This window comes from Corvus cornix, chromosome 1 (assembly GCF_000738735.6).
Source record: "Corvus cornix cornix isolate S_Up_H32 chromosome 1, ASM73873v5, whole genome shotgun sequence".
Taxonomy (NCBI): domain Eukaryota; kingdom Metazoa; phylum Chordata; class Aves; order Passeriformes; family Corvidae; genus Corvus; species Corvus cornix.
This window is the reverse complement of record NC_046332.1, coordinates 28,005,252-28,020,589: the sequence shown is the minus strand read 5'-3', so window position 1 is coordinate 28,020,589 and position 15,338 is coordinate 28,005,252. Positions and strand designations below refer to the sequence as shown.

At 51.3% G+C, this 15,338-nt stretch overlaps 2 protein-coding genes across 12 annotated transcripts; one reads left to right on the top strand and one right to left on the bottom strand.

Annotated features, from left to right (window-relative positions):
* Nucleotides 1–559: 559 nt before the first annotated feature.
* On the bottom strand, nt 560–5,227 carry LOC104687219 (protein Wnt-4-like). Its single transcript, XM_039560270.1, has 3 exons — nt 3,874–5,227; nt 2,402–2,504; nt 560–1,731 (listed from the first exon to the last, which is right to left on the bottom strand). The coding sequence occupies exons 2-3, from the start codon at nt 2,432–2,434 to the stop codon at nt 1,261–1,263; spliced, it is 504 nt and encodes a 167-aa protein (XP_039416204.1). The 5' UTR covers nt 2,435–2,504; nt 3,874–5,227; the 3' UTR covers nt 560–1,260.
* A 90-nt stretch (nt 5,228–5,317) lies between these two features.
* Nucleotides 5,318–14,376, top strand: LPAR5 (lysophosphatidic acid receptor 5). Of its 11 annotated transcripts, XM_019283950.3 has the most exons (5): nt 5,318–5,450; nt 6,070–6,137; nt 6,696–6,930; nt 9,660–9,738; nt 12,761–14,376. In XM_019283950.3, exon 5 carries the CDS (start codon nt 13,060–13,062, stop codon nt 14,206–14,208), a length of 1,149 nt encoding a protein of 382 aa, XP_019139495.1. In that variant the 5' UTR covers nt 5,318–5,450; nt 6,070–6,137; nt 6,696–6,930; nt 9,660–9,738; nt 12,761–13,059; the 3' UTR covers nt 14,209–14,376. The 11 variants fall into 11 exon arrangements, with proteins under 11 accessions (XP_019139495.1, XP_019139496.1, XP_019139494.1 ...); XM_019283951.3 differs by lacking the exon at nt 9,660–9,738 and having other exon boundaries at nt 6,843–6,930; XM_019283949.3 differs by lacking the exon at nt 9,660–9,738 and having other exon boundaries at nt 6,700–6,930.
* Nucleotides 14,377–15,338: the final 962 nt, after the last annotated feature.

Sequence of the window (15,338 nt, the reverse complement as noted above, 5' to 3'; positions counted from 1 at the left end):
ACTCACTCCAGCACCTTGGTGTCTTTCTTGCAGTGAGTGTCCCAGAACTGCACACAGCACTCAAGGTGTGGCCTCACCAGTACCATGTACAGGGGGGCAATCCCTGCCCAGGTCCTGCTGGCCACTCTATTGCTGATACGGGCCAGGTGCCATTGGCCTTCTCGGCCACCTGGGCACACTCTGGCTCATGTTCAGCCGCTGTCAGCCAGCACCTCCAGGTCCTTTTCCTCTGGGCAGCTTCCCACCACTCTGTCCCCAGCCTGTGGTGCTGCCTGGGGTCGTTGTGACTCAAGAGCAGGACCTGGCACTTGGCCTTATTAAACCTCATACAATCGGCCTCAGACCATTGATCCAGCCTGTCCAGATCCCTCTGCAGAGCCCTCCTGCCCTCCAGCAGATCAACACTCCCACCCAACCTGATGTCATCCAGTAACTGACTGAGGGTGCCCTCGATCCCCTCATCCAAATCATTGATAAAGTTCTGAAACAGGACTGGCCCCCACACTGAGCCCTGGGGAGCCCCAGTGGTGTTCCCAGCTGGATGTAACTTTATTCATCACCACTCTCTGGCCTGGACATCCAGACAGTTTTTAACCCAGCAAAGAATGCACCTGTTCAGGCCATGGGCTGCCAGTTTCTCCAGAAGAATGCTGTGGGAAATGGTGTCAAAGGCTTTACCGAAGTCCAGGTAGAAGATATCATGCACAGCCTTTCCCTCATCCCTAGGCAGGTCACCTGCTTAGAAAAGGAGATCAGGTTGGTCAAGCAGGACCTGCCTTTTATGAACCCATCCTGGCTGGGGCCAATTCCCTGGTTGTGCTGTGTGGTTGCACTGAGGATAATTTGTTCCGTAACATTCCCTGGCACTGAGGTCAGACTGAATGAGGGGAGCCTCACTGTGGCAGCTGCTGGAACTCCTCTTGGAAACGTTTCTCCAGCCAAAAGAACGGCTGAGCAGTGGAGAAGGCATTTCTTGCACGTCCAGAGACAGGGGAGGGACCAGAGACCGGGACTCTCCAGGTCCCAAACGCAGCATGTGAGCAAGAGGCTTTTGCGTGCACTTCGCTTTCCACTGCGGCTGGGTCTTTTGCTTAAATTTAGTATTTGGCCTGTGCCCTCCAACCCTCCCTCCGGAGAAACAATTCAAACCGCAGCAGCCCACCGCGGCCGGCGGGAGGGTGCTGTGTGCGGAGCACGCAGGAGCCTGTGGCACCCCTGGGCACCTTCCCTGCGGCTCGGCAGTGGCCGGGCAGCCTCCCCTCAGCGGCACCCGTGCACCTCCACGAGGAGCCGGCTCTGCTCGCACTGTTCGGAGCAGCACCGGCGGAACTCGCAGCTGCAGCGCTGCACCAGCTCCGCCCGGGCCGTGGGGAAGCCGCGGCCGCAGCACCGCAGCTCGCAGCCGTCCGTGGCCAGCCATGTGCGCCTGCACCGGTGTTCCCGGAGGTGCCGGAGATCCCGTGCCGAGGGGTCCCGGTCGCAGAAGTCCGGGCTGGCCAGCAGGTAGACCAGGACGTGAGCCGTGTAGGGCTTGAAGCGAGAGCTCTTGGGCACCAGGAGCTTGCGGGAACCGACCCGCTTCGGGTAAACCTCCGCTGCCCCCTCAAACTTTTCCTTGAGGACGTTGCCCACCTGGCGGAAGGGAGGCATGACTTTCCAGCAGGTGCGCACCTCGCAGGAGCCCGACACACCATGGCACTTGCACTCCACCTTCATGTGGGCCAGGAGGGCCTGTGGAGAAGGAGGCAGCTGCCAGCCAGACCAGGGACACCCTTCCCAACCCCTCCCATGCTGCTGCTGCTCCCCCAACGCTGCGCCCAGGGAGCTGGAGAGCGGGGGCAGGATCGAGAAAGGGAAGAGGAAGGGGAAAGTGAAAGGGCAAAAATGTCTTTTTAAGCCAGGCCAATGTGAACAGAAGGAGATCCGCTCTGTGGGAAACAAGATGGTTTGGGTCTGTAAGAGAAATTCCTGAGGCAGAGGGAGGGATGGGGACCTGTTCTGACCTGCGGGGCTGTGGGAGGGGAACACATCTGCCCGGAGGCAGAGGATGTTCAAGGGACCAGATCTGACTGTGGCTCCTGCAGATGTCTTTATTGAAGAGGGGCTGGAGGGGCAGGGAAGCCCTTCGGAGCAGAACAGAGTAAATTTCCTAAATCATAGCTGGGCTCTGTGAGGAAGAGGAGGCTGCACAGAAGTGGGTAGGGGAGGCTGGGACTCCCCTCCACACAGGTAGGAGCCAGCTCAGTGGTGGGCTAGGAAAGGCAGCAGGATGCAGACTCCTCAGGGAACACGAGGCTGCCCTGGAGTGCCTGTTGGGGCATGGGGGCTGGACTGAGCTCTGCCCAGCCAGGGAGAAGCCCCTGCAGCCAGGCTTGCTCCCAGGCCTTGTTCCTGCTCTCACCTTCCTCCCAGCCCCATTGTTGTGCAGGTTCATGAGCGCTCAGCTGGAGGAGACACCACGGCTCCTCTCAGGGCTGTCCACGAAGGCCTGAGAGAAGGCAATCCTGTAAGACAGGTTATCAGAACAGCCTGACCACTGGAAACCTGCAGAGGGAAAGCGGCCTTGAGACAAGGAAAGAGAAGCCCTGAGAGGATCTCCCAAAGACCTGTGGAGAATGGAAGTGTCTCCTTCTCTGGTCTGTCTCCCCTGTGGACCTTCCCCTCTGCCACCTGTTCCCTGCCACCTCTCTTCCTTCATCTTCAGAGCTGACTCCTCGGACCTTGTGCAGCCACACTTGTGCAGCTCCCTGAGGCTGCAGGCACAGGTCACAGCAAAAGCAATGCGTGGATGAAAGCAGACTCCCATGTGCCTGCAGCAGGACAAGAATTGGCACAGAGGGCAAAGGCACTGATGGGGCACAGTGTGGGAAAAGAGGCTGTCACTGTGTGCAGGAAGGATGCATGCAGATGGAGACTGCTCGGGAGGAATAGATGTCAGGATGTTCACCCAGTGCAGCTGCCCCCAAGGCTGGGAGCCAGTAAGTGACACGGCTCTGTGGCAGGGTGGGTGGCGGGGTCGGGGAGAAGATTTACCAGCCTGCAGAGCTGGCACCCAGGATGGTCCAATGGGACCAAAATGCCAAATGTGGCCAAATGGGAAGGAGTTTCTCCAGAATGCTAATACGTGTAAGAGCATTCGGTTCAGTTTGCTCTGTGCTGACAGACAGGCTAGCATCTGGAAGAAGGCACTGGCCCCTCTGGGGAGGGGTCCTTGCACACTAGCCCAGGAAAGGCTGATGTGTCAAGGGGACAGTAGGCACACTGGAGTGACACCACGCCGAGCCTGCCTGCGCCACCTCCCCCTTGCTGCCCTTGGATGGTGGCCTTGCTGAAGACCTGCAGCCCCTGCAGGGTGGAGCAGATCCAGCAGCGAGAGTGAAACTGGTGCTGGCACTCGAGGACAGCCAGCTCCGTGCCTTGCTGCACCGCCTCCATGGCTTCCACCTGCCGCCGGCAAACGCGGACCTGCTCTTCCACCAGCCCTGCCAGGCCATCACAGCCCCTGGCGTCCTGGAGGACTGCCTTCAGGGAAGTCTGCTTGGCCAGGGACCTGTGGGGCAGGGCAGAGGTTCAGTTGCAGATGGGCTAGAGCCAGGGCCTTACCTCTGCAGGACTAACCCTCTCTAGCCATATCTTAGAGCAGAAATTGGGCAGGGAAGGGGATGTGGCCATGTTGTCTGTGAATTGGACATTCTTGCTCCACATTCTGGTCTGCACCATCCCTCTCCCTCCATGCTCCCAGAGATGCCCCTTCCGCCATTTGGTTGCCCAGATTCCTTCCTCCACCACCCTGTTCTCGCCCTATTTTCTTTGATACAGCACCTCCCTAGGCGGCTTTCCACCCCAGACAGTACAAGCACAAAGCATACTTACAGCCAGGTCACAGCAGCAACGTGCTGCACGTGGATCAGCACCACATACAGCCACACCAGCTCCATCCTGTCTGTGGCAAAACTTCACCACCTTAAGCCCCGGCACAGCAGCTGTCTGAATCCCCCTCCTGTGGCTTCCCACAGCCTCTGCCCAACAGTGGCTTTCACAGCAGCTCCAGCCCAGCCCTGCAAAGCAGGGGTAGTCCCAGCCCTGGGCAGTGGCCGTGGGCTGTCTGGGTGTGCCTGCCAGCATCCGAGACCCTGTAGCCCGCAGAACCCTGCTGGGCTGGCCTTGCGAGGTTGTCCACACCAGTGCTACAGCTCGGGCAGCATGGTGGGAGAGCTCTGAGCTTGGGCTCTGGGGTGGGCATCCGTCACGAGGAGCTCACATGGATGGGGACAGCGTCTGTGTCACACCCATGGCCTGTGCCATCCTGTCAGCAGATGGTGTGGTTGTCTTCCTCCACAGCCCAGTCACTTCTTCAGCAGGAAGCAGCCCAAGACCCGCTCAGCAGCAGACAGAGCCGTCCACACAAGAAGAACCCAGCAGCACTAAGCAGCTGCTGCCAGACCCACCAGCTCATCACTGCTTTGTCACCATGCCCTTTGGGGAGACAGAGAGTCTCCCTGCAGTGGCAGCTCATGGGAGCAGAGGGGAAGACCTGCTGCCTCCCTCATCCGCATCCACTGTTCTTGAAGACGCTCCCTCATGTGCCTCCTCCAGGCTGGAGATTATTCTTTTCTACCCTGCAGCCCATGTAGCTACAGCAAACAGACACAGCCCAGCTGCTCAGTGGCTCTCTTAACTCTTTCCCTGGCAGGTCTCCCTTCACCTCCCTCATTTTCTTCCCCATGGACTGACTGTCCTTCCCCAAACTCAGTCCTTGTCCTTCTCCTAGGAGGCACAATGGGGTGGCTGTGCCCCTTCTCAGTGGGTAGCCTTTTCCTAAGAACCCCTGTGTGACCAGGGAGCTGAAATGTCCCGGGACAAAAGCTTGCCATTCCCCCAGCCAACATGGGAAGTGCCAGCTGTTCCCACTGCCTTGGAAGGTAAAACTCCTCCGCAGCCACAGGTTTCTGCTCTTCCTGTCTGAATCATTCAGAAAGTGAAGCAGGGCTGTTCTGGCCCTCCTGTGGTTCTTCCATAAAGGGATTCACCCCTTTGCTGTGCTCTGCCTCATTTTCCTGCACAAAGAGGTCGGAAGAGCACTGGTGTTTATCAGTCATCCTTTCAAACCTGAGCAGCCTCTCACTTGTAGCACGCATTTCACCTCTCTCCTTGCCTTCCCAGCTCCCTGCATCCCTCCTCCTGTTGGGTCCCTGCTCCTGCTTTCCGGAGCCAGCACTCCAAGGTGGCAGGCATGTTGGGATCTGCAGCATCGGGGTGTAGCCTCCAACACACACCCCAGTAATCTGGTCTTACCTGCTGCTCACTCAGACTGTGGTGAGGAAATGCCGGGGGTTGAGCTGCTCTTCCCCATGAGCTGAGCCTCCAAGAGACAGTGAGGGGCAAACATGTGAGCCCACCTGGCTGAGGGGACACAGAGTTCGTGGGCTGATGCACCGAGACCCGGGGAGGTGAGTGAACTTGGCTAGGTGAGGATGCTGTGGGGCTCACGGGCTGGGCTGAGTGCCACTGTGTCCTCGTCTTCTCACGCATGGAAAAGCCAGGACTGCCGGGCTCAGCCAGGTGTGTGCTCATGTGTGTGAGGGGTGAGGGCTGCAGGGGAGGGGGAAGTTCCCGCAGAATGTGTCAGACACTCCTCAGGCAAAGGACACCCCCCGTGGCATATCTGCAAGCTTTTATCAGTAGCAACGCCTTGACGGGAACTGAAGAGACACAAAAAGCCGTGAGAACAAAGATCCCAGCAACTAGCAAGTGAGAAAGGAGGTCTGGTTAAAAAAGAGAGGCACTGAAAAGAAGCAGGGTGAGCTCAGTGGTTTGGTGCTATTGTACCCTCCAAGGATTTATGAGTAGCAGGAACATATATCCCTCGGTGTGTCATTCCCTGGAATGAGGAGTCAGTAACAGCAGAACAAGGGAGGCAGGGAGTGAGAAAGTCAAACACCAGCAGGCAGAGGAGCCAGGCAAGGGCTGCAGAGAAAGGGAGCCCACAGCAACTTCCCAGGGCAGCTTTTCCTGGGTCAGGACGACAGCGGGATTAGGAGCACCTCCATGACTCGTGTCTTCTTCCAGGTGTGCTGAGGCTGGCAAAGCAGGAATAGGACTCGAAGCAACAGAGTGCCAGATGGGCTCTGCACAAGGTCAGCTCCCTTCCCAGCTCCACGTGGCAGTGCCAGGTCACAGATGTCCTGGTAGCTCAGCCCTTGTACTTTCATAGCGCTGCGCCTCCTGTGGTGTTGAACGCCAGGGACCGACGTTTGTGGCAAACATGCCTTTGCTTGCCACAGACAATGACACCTCTTCGGAGTCTGGTTCTTTTTGGGACCCTGCCACGTGCCAGCAGTGCGCAGCTGGGCCCCCAGGCAGGGGTTTCATCCCAAAGCCCCCAAGCCCATGGGAGTGACAGGACTCCAAGTCTTTGTGCTGGCTAGCAATTAAATCAACTTTGCTCTCACTTCCCGTATTTCACTTCTACCTCCTGTTTAGCAATATTTTGGGGAGAGGGATGTTTTGTTTTTCCCCCGTCAGTCCTGAGGGTGGCTGAGTTAGCAAGACAAGCAAGTATTTGGCACTATGACCCAGGGCAGGTCTCCTCAGTTGCAAGGACACCTGGGTACTGCTTCTCTCATGATTGCATTTGCTGTTGTAGGATGTGGTTTAGCTTATCAGCCTTTGATAACAAAGTTCATGCTTTGTAGGCAGGCAGAAGTGCATCAGGAAGTGAGAAAGGAGAAGAGACAAACTGTAGCATGCCAGATGTAGGATCAGCCGTAGCGCAATAGGGGACAGCTGTGATTTGGATGAAGAGCCTGCCTGGTTCTGTTTTGATCCAAGCTGCTTTGTAGTTTTGGTGCACGGATTGAGACCTCTGCAGTGGGAGCAATCACCAACCAGCAAGCTGGCATCCACGCTTGGCTCTTCTCCAGCAGTGAGGTAAGGCACACAGAACATCTGGAGAGCCGGATGGTTGGACATCTTGGGCACCGGCCCCGTGAGCCGCTGTGCACGTGCTGCCAGACCTGACCACAGGGCACTGGGGGACATCTGCCCCTCTTCAGTTGCCCCGTGGGCCTAGAGGTGCAAGGCACAGCTCTGTGTTTGTTCAGACTGAGGCTTTCTTTGGGATCCTGTGACATTAAAAGCATGGGCAGCCTGCAGAGCTTACTTGCCAAGGTGCCCACAAAGGGAACCTTCTTCCACGGGACTCTCAGGAGATGAAGGGGGGTAACGTCTCTAAAGAGTAGGCAATAGGAATGTGATCAAACCTCATGAGTTAAAGACAGAGGTCCCAGCTTTTATATCATGTATCTCTTATAAAAAACAAGCCATCCTAAGTCTTGAATGTCTTCGAGGTTCTAATCATCACAAAAATCTAATTTCTTGAGTAGGAAAAAAGATGAAAAGTGGGGCTTAAATATCACCAACAGTAGGTAAAAAGCATCCACGTGTATGAAAAAAAATTTATCTCCAATTTCTAGGGTAAAGTCGGGTGGGTTTTCTGAGGTTTGAAACATTTTTGTTGTTTCCTCACTGACCCTGCAGCATGCTCAGCAGTATTTTTCTAGCTTTCTTTTTCCACCTCATTTCTCAGATTCTTCATCATTTTTGTAGTGCTCAGAGGCAGTGACTCCCAGTAAGACAGAGCCAGGAGAGAGAATTCCCAGGACCAGGCCACAAGATGCCAGGCACACATCCCATCTCAGGGCATGCCTGCCTGTTCTGGCCACTGTGTGCAAGTGCATCTAGGCCTTCTCACCCCCAAAAGAAAAAAATTCAAAACCCCATGTATTTTGCAAGTCACAGTCTTGGCACTTGATGGTATTCAGGGGCTCAGATTGAAGAGGCAAAAAAATGCTTCCTCCACCTTCTGGGACACATAAGGTCAGTCACCGAACAGAAAGCTTCTTCAGGATTTAAAGAGAGCATTTTGTTGTGAGGAAGGGGATTATTCAGCTGTGGAACCGCTGCCTCCTTACACAGCTGGTGGCTTGAGACCTCTTGGCAGCTTTTGTGCAATGAGTGCTTGGGGTTCTTTTAGAGGCAGCCACAAGGAAGATGCCCTTTGACTCTCCAATATTAACCAACAAGGACAGTCGGTGTCCCTGCTGCCAGCCTGCTTTACCCACCCACAGCTTTCCTTTTTAGAGAAGGATAGTCAAAGCAGGACCTCCAGAGCTCACTGGAGAAACTCTCTGCTCCCACAGCTTCATCTTTCCAGTGGCTGTGTCTGCATACATCTCATTTCAGGTTTTGGTCATGGTATCTGTCACAGCAAGTCTGAGACTATCAGCTTAGCTTCCATACCAACACCACAGCAGATTCTTTCTTTCGTGTTTCCATCTACCCACCAAAAAAAAAATCCCCTCAAAACCACCAATCTATTTTCTGCTCTCAGTGATCTTTGCTGCCAGTTTAGAACTGTGTTGTTCACTGTCTTGAAGGCTGAAAGGCTAGAGTATGTAAGGAAAGACCACTCCAAAAAGAAAGAATAGGTGATAGTGGGCAAAAAAAAATGAACAGGTTTCTTTCACTGGTATTCATGGCATGAAAGCCTGGGAGATTTCCACAGCAGAAACTCTCTTTACGGAAAAATTCATCAAAGGACTGTCTCTGGTCAAACAGTAGTAGGATCAGCCACAGAGCAGCAAGATGAACTAAACCATGTCTAAAACCACACAGCTCCTACCCCAGAGGTCCGAAAATAACTGAAGGGTGGAAGACCTGACTAATTGTGCTATAGAAACATCTGCTTAAAACAGCTCTTAAAGGCAGACTCAATTTAAGAAAAGGCTCTTGGGGGGTTTCAGACCAGGGAGCTTGATGTTTTTGCTGAACAAATTAGTAGAAGCTATAATAAAGGAAAAAATCAATTGGCATAGTCACATCTAATTACTGGGGAAAAGTCATCATGGCTTTTAAAAGGGACGCTGTTCCCACAGTCCTTCCTTAAAGGACTCTATAAGCATGTGAACAGTGGCCCAGGTGGATTTCCAGAAGGCTTTCAAAGGCAGTCTCACCAATGGCACTTAAAAAAATTTAAAGAAAATGTTCCTACTTGGATGAAAAGTGCCTAAAAGAAGGGACAGAGAAAGAAGGCAAATGGTTGTTTTTCTCAGTGGAGTTATAAGACACCTGTGCTGGGGCTTGGACTGTTTGACTTATTCATGAGGGATGAATAATAAAATAAAAAATCTGTTGGAGACATAAAATTATTCAAGTTAAAAAGGATGAGGTTTGGCTGCAAAGAGCTGCAGAGATTAAGAGAAGTGTGAGTGACTGGACTTAAACTAACAGCTGAGATTTTATCTAGTGAAGTGATGGGAGAAAGCAAACTGAACTGACCATTACCACTTGCAAATGAGATCTACACCTACGCAGCTCAGTGCATCCACATTATCAGCACCGTGTGTTTTCAGCACCCCAGCACAGGGCTCACAACAGCTCTAGCAGAAGTGGAAAGGTGCTGAGAAGGGCAACAAGGATGTTCCAAAGTACATAACCACTTCTCTGCAAGGAAAAACTACGAAGACAGGGACCCTTTAGCCTAAAAAAGAAAGCCCAAAAAAATCCAGGTTACTGAGTGGGAATAGGGTAGATGTTTATAATATTATCAGCCATGAAATGAAGGTGAATAGGGCTGTTTTCTGCCCTGTCTCTTCCAGCACTAAAGCTAAGAACTGAATCTAGCAGGTGGTGAATCGAAGATGGGTACATGGAAGTGATTCTTCACCTGAGGCACAAGTAAGCTGTGGAACTCCTTGGCACTCCTGTCACTGGATGATGTAGATGGTAAATTTTACATCAACTCAAAAAGCAACTGAAAAAAAAAGTGAAATAAAAGATCCCTGAGGGCTACTGAATACAACTAGGTCACCTGTGGCTCAGGAAATTCCTGGGCTACAATTTATGCTGGCAACAGGAAGACAACTTGAGGCAGTGTAACTACATGATCTGACTGTTCTTAACATAATCCCTTCACCATCCACAATTTGAGATGGAATACTAGTTGTAGATAGCCTCATACAGCATGGACTGTACTGACATATTATATTCTCTAGATTTGTTAATTGAATACCTCTGGGAAGCTTGAAAAAACACATCTGTAGAGATAAGTCCTTTTCACCTGACATCTGGCTGGTCTGAGTACATGTGTTACAGCAGGTCGTGGTCAGTCGCCGAGTCTCAGTCTCAGTAACTTTGTAATAATAATAACAAAGGTCTGACCAGTCTGCAGTTCATTGCAGCGTTTTGGCTCTCACAAAAGCTGACATATTCTCATAGAATTATAGAATCATAGAGTGTTCTGAGTTGGAAGGGACCCACAAGGGTCATCAAGTCCAACTCCTGGCCCTGCACAGGACACACAAAGAATCACACCCTGTGCCTGAGAGCGTTGTCCAAACACGTCTTGAGCTCTGTCAGGCTTGGTGCTGTAACCACTGCCCTAGGTAGCCTGTTCCAGTGCTCAGCCATCCTCTGGGTGAGGAACCTTTTCTTGATATCCAACCTAAACCTCCCCTGATACAACTTCAGGCCATTCCCTCGGGTCCTGTCACTGGTCACCACAGAGAAGAGATCAGTGCGTGCCTCTCTTCTTCCCCTCATGAGGAAGTTGTAGGCCACGATGAGGTTTCCTCTCAGTCTCCTCCAGGCTGAACAGACCAAGTGCCCTCAGCCGCTCCTCATATGGTTTCCCCTTAAGGCCCTTCACCATCCTCGTGGCCTTCCTTTGGACACTCTCTAATAGCTCAATGTCTTTTTTATATTGTGGTGCCTAAAACTGCACACAGGACCCAAGGTGAGGCTTCCCCTGTGCAGAGCAGAGCAGAGCAGGACAATCACCTCCTTTGACCACTGGCGATGCTTCTCCTTGAGATTTTTTGAATTGAAACATTTCACTTGAAACCGACAACATTCTTGCACTTTTGCCTTGTCAGCTTATCTTATACTTCACACTTGCACAAGACTTCACACAAAGTATTCACCCACCAGGAAGGCTAGAATGCACTCAGATATAGCTTGATAAACCAGCAGAAGTTTCTCTAAGAAACTTGTCTTGATGATGGACCTGCCCAACAACACAAAAGGATGGGCAAGTTGGTAGCTGTCTATACTTTTGTAGTAGGTTTCCACTTCCGTTGTTTAACATGTTGTTACCAGAATGATTCTCTTCCTTTCTGTGAGGTCAGGACACTCTACTGTCTGCAGCAGATTCTCTCTGGATCTGTGCATTGCCACACAATGCCATCCAGAGGGTCTGACATGCTCGTTGTGCCTGTCAAGTTGCTGAGTAATATCAACTTCATATAAAGATATTCTCTAGACAGAAAATTCTGCTTTCCTTTTGAAGTATATCACAATCTACATGGACCCTGTGAGGGAGTCCCTATGTGACCCCTGCAAACAACTGTGGGGAACTGTGTCACACCAATCCCTGCTCCAGTGTGAGTCCCTTCCACAGGGTGCAGTCCTTCAGGAATAGTTCTGACTGTTCCAGCATGGGTTCAATGTGGTCTTCTCCAGGAGCAACAGAGGAAATTTGCTCCAGTGCCTGGAGCACCTCATTCCCCTCCATCTTCACTGACCTTGGTGTCTGCAGAGCTGTTTCTATCACATATTCTCACTCCTCTTCTCTGGCTGCAATTGTTGTCTCACAGTAACTTTTTCCCTTTCATTATTCCAGAGGTGCTACCACCATCACTGATGGGCTCAGCCTCGGCCAGTGGCAGGTCCATCCTGGCACTAGCTGTGTCAGACACAGAGGAGGTTTCTGGCACATTCTCACAGAACCACACCTGTAGCCCTCCCAGCTACCAAAACCTTGCCATGCAAACCCAGTGGAAGGATGTTGCTATTATGTCACCGGGAGCCTTCTCTTGTCCAGCTGAACAAGACCAGTTCCCTCAGCATCTCCTCATGCTGCAAGCACTCCTGCCCTCAGACCATTCTGGTGGCCTTCCACTGGGCTCACTCCAGCTGATCAGTGTTTGGACAGTGCTGCTAGTTAGTACCTAGAGTGGTTACCAGCCTCATGTTCATCCACATGAATCCCATAGCTCTTCCTTTTTCATTGTGCTCCCTTCCGTGGCTGTGCTGCTCTGTGTTTGTGGGACATGGTCTGCTTCAAGCTTTAGGGTGTTACAAGCAGCAGAATGAAGACCTGTAATCCACTGGTCCCAAGCAAGTAAGGACACCAAAGGAACTGTATGAATGTGAGCAACATAAGGAACTCAAAGTCACTGGGACTGAGGTCCGTGTGTGTTGTTTCACGTAACAAAAGGAGCTTGGGTGGAGTCAGGTCGAACTGTACTGTAATTTTTTTTATCTGAAATGGATGTACAAAGTCCTGTTTCTCTGATATAAAACAGTACTACGCAGTTTTTATTTTAAGTTCCTTCCCGTCAGCATTTTTCCTTCAAATGCTGCTCTCTTCTTTTTCTTTCTCTTTCTCTGGAGCTGCCTCAGCTACTTCCCCTGTGTGCTTGTGGTGTCCCTTTCTTGTATTCATGTGCTCTCAGCAGTGATCAAGGCAAAGTGCATTTTCTGGGGCTGAGTGATAAATGATTCTGTACAACAACCACCTTCTCTGAGCTCTGTCTTCTTCTGCCATGTAATTACTCACTTTTCCAGTGTTCATTTTCCTTCGTCTTTTGGTTTCTTTGAGAGTTCTTGCTGCAGAAGCCACCATGGTGGGATTTTAACATTTCAAGAGATTTCCTTCTCTAACTTAAACTTTTCTGTCTTGGTCTTTCACTCTGACCAGGAATTGTACTGACAGCTGGCAATGATTCTCCATCTCCTTAGCACCTCATAACCACTGGAAAGAATTGCTGAACTAGAGGCAGAAGCAGACTCTACATTACCATCCCTGCCAGATGACCACAGATCCGCAATCCAAAGCAGTGCCAGCCAAGAGAGACATTGCCCATCTACCTCCCAGCTGCAGATGACTGGAATGCCCTGCCCGTGGCTCCTTAGAGGGGAATGACTCCTCTCGGTGCTCTTTGTGCCTCCTTAGCCCACAACAGGCTCAGCCATCTCAGTGAGACCATCCCCTGATCCATGCTGGGCATGTCAGAGTCCAGTACATCCAATACATCCAATACGTCCAATGCATTGCAGACATGCAAGGATTACACCTTCAACCACCACCTCCTCATGCCTGGCTACACCCTGATATTCATCACAGGCTTGATACTGAATGTGATGGCCCTATGGATATTCGTCCGATACCTGCGCCTGAAGTCTGTAGTGATGATCTACATGTTAAACCTGGCCATAAGTGACCTCAGCTTCACACTCCCTCTGCCCCTGCGACTCTACTACTATTCCAACCACCACTGGCCCTTTGGCAGCATCCTGTGCCAGGTCTCTGGCTCAGTCTTCCAGATCAACATGTACGGTAGCTGCCTCTTCCTCATGTGCATCAACCTGGATCGCTACATTGCCATTGTTCACCCACTTCGCTGGCGGCATCTGCGGCGCCCCAAGGTGGCCAAGCTCCTCTGCCTGCTTGTCTGGGTTGTGATCTTCATGGGCTCCATCCCCACAGCCATAGTCCACAAGCAAAACCACTGTAAAGTACGGAACCAGACCATTTATCTGTGCTTTGAAAGCTTTAGCGACAACATGTGGCAGAATAACCTCTTCCCCCTGGTAATCCTGGCTGAAATCTTGGGGTTTCTCCTGCCTCTCAGCTCTGTGACATACTGCTCGATTCGGATCTTTCAGGAGCTCTGCCAGCCCAGCCAGACAAAGACCCTGAGACAGCAGAAGACTGTGCGTCTCCTCTTGGTCAATCTGGTCATCTTCATCATCTGCTTTGTGCCCTACAACACTACCCTGGCAGTTTATGGCATGATAAAGGCCCGGGTGATGAAGGTTGAGAAAGATACCCAGGCCTCCGTGCGCCAAGCGCTAATTATAACGATGATGTTGGCCAGCATGAACTGCACGCTGGACCCCTTGATCTACTACTTTAGCACCGAGGGTTTCCGGAACACCTTCAAGAAACTGCGGCGGGGACAAGCCTGGGACTCAGAGATGGGGACACTTAAGCATCAGATTGTGGAGAGTAAGTCAAGCCGAGACCATGCAGTCTCCAAAGTAAAACTGTTCCCATCTGAAAACTTTATCCGTCCCAACGAATCTTCACCGTCACTTCCTACTGCAGTATTTCTGAACGGCCCTATCGAGGACTCGGAAATTTAAGCCCAGGAAAGCCATACCACTGCAGAGCCGCCCATGCAATAACTACAGCAAGCCTATGGGATACAGCAAGCTGTCTGAGGGAGCACGGCAGGCTGTCTGTGGGTGAACGTGATGATGCAAAGCTGAAGGGTGAAAGGTTGTTTTGAATAAACAGAGGTGCCTTGGTGACATGGTCATACTTGACTCTTTTGGTACAGGAAACATAGTGGGGGACAAGGATTTAAAACAAACTTAGTGTGTCTAGGTCCGGCCAGTATTAATTCCTATAGCAAGTCCATCCTGTCTGAGTAGCTCCTGGCTGCACTGCAGCGTGAGGCAGTTCTGGGGATCATCAGAACACAGATATGGTACTCACTGCTGACAAAGTGAACTTACTAGCAATGGCTGAAGGAAACCTTTGACCAGATGTTTCAATTTGAGTCATAGGTTCAGCTCAGGACATCTAAATGAGTAGCTTAATTTTCCAAAAGAACTGAAGCATTTAGCAAGCTTTGATGGGGTCAAGGATAATAGCTGAGTTTTCAGTAATCTTGCAGAAAATAAGTTCCTAATTGTATAGAAAATCACAGACCTTAGCAAAACAATCTTCAGGAGGTATGTCAAATGTGCAGCTGTACACACACATGTGGCACAATGGCTATACATTTACCTAAAGCAAAATGGCTTGGGAAATGCTAGCATACTTAAAAAACTGCATTCTCAATGGCCCCAGAAAAAAAGAGAGGATACCAATATTGTCCCTGTGTCAGAAGCTCATGCTGACATTAGTGCTTTGCACTCTCTTGTTGCTGGGCCCTATACAGGATGATTGATTTCAGGTCTGAGTGATTTTCACTGTTGAAAAGAAATGATGTCACAGGATGAGGCTGCAGTGAAATGTATTTGCTTGCACTGTTTGTACATGTTTTTCCAGTCTGCACTGTATGTGAAAGCCCTATAAATCTTCCCAGAAGCGAGATCCAGCTGTACACAGGCAGTGCCAGAAGCCCCAGTTTTTCACTCCTGCTGATGGCCAAGGGTTGCCTTTCCAATTGCACTGCAAAACAGCCTCTCTGTGGCTTCCAGCAGGTCTCAGGCTGTTCTGGAGTGGATCCATTACGGTGGTTTGGTTTTGGTTTTTTTAATGTTAA